The following is a 5,593-nucleotide window of genomic DNA, read 5'->3' on the forward strand; positions in this document are numbered from 1 at the left end:
GACAATTACTGAAGAGGTGATAGACTTGGACACAATGCCTGATTGTTGGACTTGATTTCCACACTTTGGATTGGACACCTCAAACTACACGTGCCACCTTTGATGCCTAAAATCGACAGCTCTGTGCGGGTAAACAAATAAACAATATTAAACTAATGAACAAACACTGTATCCAGATGGGAAATTTACTGTTGTGTCTCTCTCAACAACATTAAATTCAAGTTCACTCCATCATCTCTGCTACCTGCTGCCCTTTGATTTTCAAGTGATAATTAATACCAAATGAAATGATGGCTGATTTGAAGCTGGCAGGTCTCATGTATTGAGCAGACTGAAGAAGCAGGGAATCGAACCACCGGCCCTCAGGCATCCTTGGTTCAGTGGACGACACTCTATATCTCCTGACCCCCAGCTGCCCAGATTTATTGTCTAAGATATAATAAGTGCACAAAGACGTTCATCTATATTCATAGATACAGTTAAACCAACCCCCAAACAAATCAAGGTTAGAGCAACAGGACCAGGCTACATAATGGGGAGGGAAATAAAACAGTAAAATGAAGAACTGAGGAGGGGAAACAGGGACTTTCATTCCAGTTGTTAATCAGTCAGCAATGTAATCGGGACATAGACAATGTTTGTTTGAGATTTAGTCAAATGCATGTTTGGATTCCACCAGGCATCATGTATTCATGTAAATCTGAACCTGAAGGGAGCTGAAGATGCTGCATGTTGTGTTATCATCTGCTGCCTCTTAAAACAAACATCAATCCTTTACGTGTGTTTGACCAGAGACTTTACAAAAAAGGTTAATTATATAATCCAGCATATTAACACTGTTACACCATCCTGCTACGACACAACGCCGAGCAGAGGATACACGACTTCCTCCCTGCTAATTAATTTTTCGAGCTCATAAACTTCTGCCTCTGCTTTTCAGAATTAGCGATACGATTTGCTCGGCTCTCCCTCCCCCTTCATTACTGTCAGTACAGAACAGCCTCCACATCCACGGTGAGGCGAGAACAGAGGTGAAGCATGAAAGCTGTGAGAAGGAATTTTTCACCTGGCCATGCATGGCTTCTCTCCTCTCGGATATGGTTCGGTGGGTGGGCGATATTGATTTCAGAAGTATTATCTATTATGGCGAACATGGCGTACATGGTGTACATGGTGGATCTCCTCCAAACACCACCACTCCTCTCCGGGCCCATCCTGCTGTGCCATACAGAGCACTAAATACGTGACAGTAGCCTGGAGTTATTATGCACAGATAACCTTCCTTTCCCTTTATAATCCAAGCAGGCACAAAGGGAAACTATTCATGATCTGCAATTATGTTTTCTAGATAAGATAAGCTGTTCACAATTAACTTAAGGCCTGCCCTCAGACACGGGGAGCTTTTCATATCTGCTGACCTAGCCAATCAAACTGCTCCAGGAGATGCTTTTCAATATCACCACAGCTGAAGCCTTTTGTGTTTCTTCTCCCTGTGCCTTGCTGCTGTTTCAGATGTGCGACTCACGCCTCCCTCTCAGAAGCACATGGTTGAACACAAGGGGGCGTAGACTGCTAAGTTTGCCTCTGCAGTTGTCCAGCTGAGCAGGAGCTGCAGGAGGGATAAATCTGATTATGATTTCATGTCTGACCTTGAGAGGGAACTACACTTAGATTTACATTGCAAGGAGGGATGCCTTATTGCATTATTGGCAACGGAATGTGTGGCTTCCTCCACACACACAACTGCATTAGGGGGAGAGTCATCCTTTGGCAGAGCCACAGAATGACAATGGCGGCCTGCAGTTTGGTCCAGCTCCTGGTTGGAGCTTTGGAAACCACAGATCTGTCAGTTCAACAGATCAGAATATGTAATATGTGAACATTTCTGTACATGTAGATGACAAATCTTCCGTCCTCCTTCATTATCATCATCATTAGGCGAGCTGCTCTTAGTGGGAGTATGCTCACACTCAAATATTCCACCCATACAGGATAATCAAGTCCCCAGAGGTTCATAACAACAATCACTGTGCGCGCTCTGTGTGATGATTACATTACCGATGGCATTTTAAACTATTCTCTCTACCTCTCGCTGTGCCTCTGTTTCTCTCTTTCTCTCTCTCTCCTCCGAGCACTTCCCTCTCTCCTGGTCTTTCTGTAGCTGCAGGATTCTATCAGATGCACGCTCATGCTCACTGCTTCACAATGTGCAAACCGACCCTGCTGCTGCTGCTCCTCTCATTGTCACTTTGAGTAACAACCAAGGCCAACTGCATGGTGCCATGTTCACTTTGCCTCCCCACAAAGCACCTGTTTGAGTGGGAGTGTGAGGCAGTGACCCCACCCCACCCCCCCCTCTCTGGAGGGTCATGTGCCCCTATAGGCGTTTTTAAAGCTCCGTTTCAAACAAGAGATGTAATTGGTTTGTGATCCCAGCATATGTAAATGTCAGTGGCTGGCTCCTCCCATGCACCTGATAGGGAGTATTTACGGCTCTTTACAGCTACTCGGTGCAGTTTCCAAGAGCGCAGCGCTGCACCATGACTCCCCACTGGACTTAAACTTTTAAGGATTTCCATCTTTACGCACTACACTGACGTCCACCTCTGTGTTGACCGAGAGAGAGAAACAAAGTTTGCCAAAGTTGTCCACTTGTTTTTTTCAAGATGCCACGCTCCTTTCTGGTCAAGAAACACATTAACTCCGCAAGGAAGCCAAACTATAGTGAGTTGGAAAGCACAACAGGTAAAGTTCTTAAAAGTTAAGGGAAAAGTGTAACTTTAAATTATTTTTTGTTAAAATATTTTCTGACATGACATAAAGTTGTTGCAAAGTGTTTTTACTTTGCAGAAGTTGTAAAAGCTGTTGCCCAACTCTGAGATGTACGCACTGACAGTTGTGCGTAAAAGTTCCACTCGCTCCATTCTAACTTTCCTTTTTCTACTTCCAGTGTTCTTCACGCCGCACATCTACAAGGGCCTGCCCCTGCCTGTCATCCCCCAGCCGGAGATCCTGAGCCCGGCAGCCTACAGCCCCATCACCGTGTGGACTACCAGCAGCCTGCCGCTGTCCCCGCTCCCCAGTGACCTCTCCCCCATCTCCGGATACCCCTCGTCTCTCTCCGACGCCTCGTCCAAAGACCTCAGCGGCTCCGAGAGCCCGAGGAGCGATGAGGACGAGCAGATGCTGCCCAAGCTGACGGACCCGCACGGCGTGGAGGCGGAGAAGTTCCAGTGTGTTCTGTGCAGCAAGTCCTACTCCACGTACTCTGGACTGCTCAAACACAAGCAGCTACACTGCGACGCCCAAACGAGGAAATCCTTCAGCTGCAAATACTGCGAGAAGGAGTACGTCAGCCTCGGAGCTCTCAAAATGCACATCAGGACTCACACTTTGCCTTGTGTTTGCAAAATATGCGGGAAGGCGTTCTCCAGACCGTGGCTGCTCCAAGGACACATCAGGACGCACACCGGTGAGTGGCCGAGGCAGCGAGGCAGGGGCCTGCTGGGTGGTGGAGGGTTGAGTTGCTGTTGTTGTTCTGGGCTTCTGCAGACACAGATTCACCCTGGTGCATAATTTAACAGCCTTCAGAGCTGCGTTTGACCCTGTTGAGAAACTTTGAAGTGAGGTTGAGGAAGTTGCTGTGGAGATTATAAGATGTGAAGCTCTCAGGGTCGTGTCATTTTTTATATTCTGCAAAGAAACATTTGCTCCTGTTGAGACAAAATTCAAATTCTAATCCATCAGCAGTGGGTGTGTGGCTGCCATCTACATAATAACAGGCCAAGTGAATGTGACATTTGATTCATTTGTGTTCAACCACTGACATTGTCTCTCTTCTCGTTTCCCCTCCTGACAGGAGAGAAGCCGTTCTCCTGCCCTCACTGCAACAGGGCGTTTGCGGACAGGTCCAATCTCAGGGCGCACCTACAGACCCATTCAGATGTGAAGAAATACCAGTGCAAGAACTGCTCCAAAACCTTCTCCAGGATGTCTCTTCTGCACAAGCATGAGGAATCTGGTTGTTGTGTAGCACACTGAACTGGGATACGTTTCCACCACCAGAGGAAAAAAACTTCTCTGTTGCTTCTCTTTCCCCCCCCCCAAGCCCAAGTGGAGAACTGTCAGGAAATCACACCCAGGGGGTGCGTTCCCTAATGTGCAGACTTTTATTTCTCCCCACGAAAGGTCGATTTCATTTCAGAGTGAGAAGCAGCTCAGTGCTCACGTGCTTCTCGTTTCAAGCAGTGTTTCTATGATTGCAATCAGTGTCGAGCTTTGTCAAACATGTACTCACCTACCTGTGCTACTCATGCACTTTCCTGCATGTTTAGAGTGTGTTATATGCCTTCTCAATGTTATCGTCAGTGTTTGTACCAATGTCTCTCAATGGCTGTTACACAGTCCTCCACTTGTTTTTTATACAAACTATACCAAAAGGTGCATTATGAAAGACAGTATACATATGACCTGAGGAATACGGAAGCCATGGTTACTTAGGGAACAAGTGCAAACTTAGTTTTTAGGGCGAAATCTTTCAAACGTTTGCACAGTCAGTAGAAGCAGGTTTGCCAGCACTCAAATAGCAACACGATTAATTCTCAAGTGCCTCAGTTTTACAGGTTTTTGGCAATAATATGTATTTTTTATTTTATATTTTTATATCCTGAATGTAAGCTTGACTGAGATGATTGTATATTTACAGTGAAAACTGTGATGCTGAATGATTTTGATACTTTTCATATTTTCATGACACTTTTGAAAATAAAGTTTCATGACATTTTGTACATATATATATTTATATATATTTGAAGGCATTTTTTCATCTGTGAAGTTTCTTCCTCTTCTTGCTTTGGTGCACGAGCAGCTCAGTGAGCAGGACTCACTGATTGTCACGAGTGTCACACAGAGTCATTTACACAAATGATATTTAATCCAGCTTGCACCTTCTCATGTTATGGCGATGTAAAATAAAAGAAGAACCGAGGGGGCGAGGTGACTCAGCTCCTGAATCAGGCCTGAACCTGTTCCCTATCAACCTGTACAGACATCAAACAATCATGAAATCTAACACATACTAGTGATATTGATCTGCACTCACTTGTCAGACCCTTTGAGGGCCCATGACTCTCTCTTTACCCAGGTGTGTGTCCGGCTCCAATGCGAGTATGTCGATTTTTTAAAGTAAAAACCTCATTTACAAACAAATATCCTCAAAATAACTTGAGGAAAAAGTTTTCTTCCTGCTCCGTCACCACAGGGTCACAGGCCACTCAGATTTGAGCTCCAGATTTTAATGTGTTTTTACAAAAAGCTCACGTCTGCTTTTGCTTTGACAACCTCCTTGAATTCTGGGATGCTTGCCATCTTGGATTAAATAGACGTCCTCGGGCTACATTTTGTTGTCTTTCACCATATGCTGTCAACTCGCAGTAGATAAATATTAGAGCACAAAAAAGGGCAATGCCTTAAGCGCTACAGTAAACGCAGGAGTCTTTCTAGCAAACCCCTGAATGTGTTCCCGTTTGCCCTAATGCCCGAAAGCTGCTGACCTGAAAGATGTGATCTGACAAACAGACACTTGTTTTGCTGG

The 5,593-nt window shown here is 45.3% G+C and overlaps 1 protein-coding gene across 1 annotated transcript; it reads left to right on the forward strand.

Moving 5' to 3' along the window:
- The first annotated feature begins 2,528 nt into the window (after window positions 1–2,528).
- Window positions 2,529–4,681, forward strand: snai2 (snail family zinc finger 2). Its single transcript, XM_061084799.1, has 3 exons — window positions 2,529–2,745; window positions 2,951–3,472; window positions 3,860–4,681. The coding sequence occupies exons 1-3, from the start codon at window positions 2,667–2,669 to the stop codon at window positions 4,039–4,041; spliced, it is 783 nt and encodes a 260-aa protein (XP_060940782.1). The 5' UTR covers window positions 2,529–2,666; the 3' UTR covers window positions 4,042–4,681.
- The last annotated feature ends 912 nt before the right edge of the window (window positions 4,682–5,593 follow it).

This window comes from Limanda limanda, chromosome 13 (genome assembly GCF_963576545.1).
Source record: "Limanda limanda chromosome 13, fLimLim1.1, whole genome shotgun sequence".
In the NCBI taxonomy this organism is placed as follows: Eukaryota; Metazoa; Chordata; class Actinopteri; order Pleuronectiformes; family Pleuronectidae; genus Limanda; species Limanda limanda.

Excerpts from the sequence above, each read along its gene's own strand:
- snai2 (XM_061084799.1), top strand. The coding sequence starts at position 2,667 with ATGCCACGCTCCTTTCTGGTCAAGAAACACATTAACTCCGCAAGGAAG. Across the intron at positions 2,746-2,950 it reads TGAGTTGGAAAGCACAACAG|TGTTCTTCACGCCGCACATC; the intron begins GTAAAGTTCTTA and ends TTCTACTTCCAG. Across the intron at positions 3,473-3,859 it reads ACACATCAGGACGCACACCG|GAGAGAAGCCGTTCTCCTGC; the intron begins GTGAGTGGCCGA and ends CCCTCCTGACAG.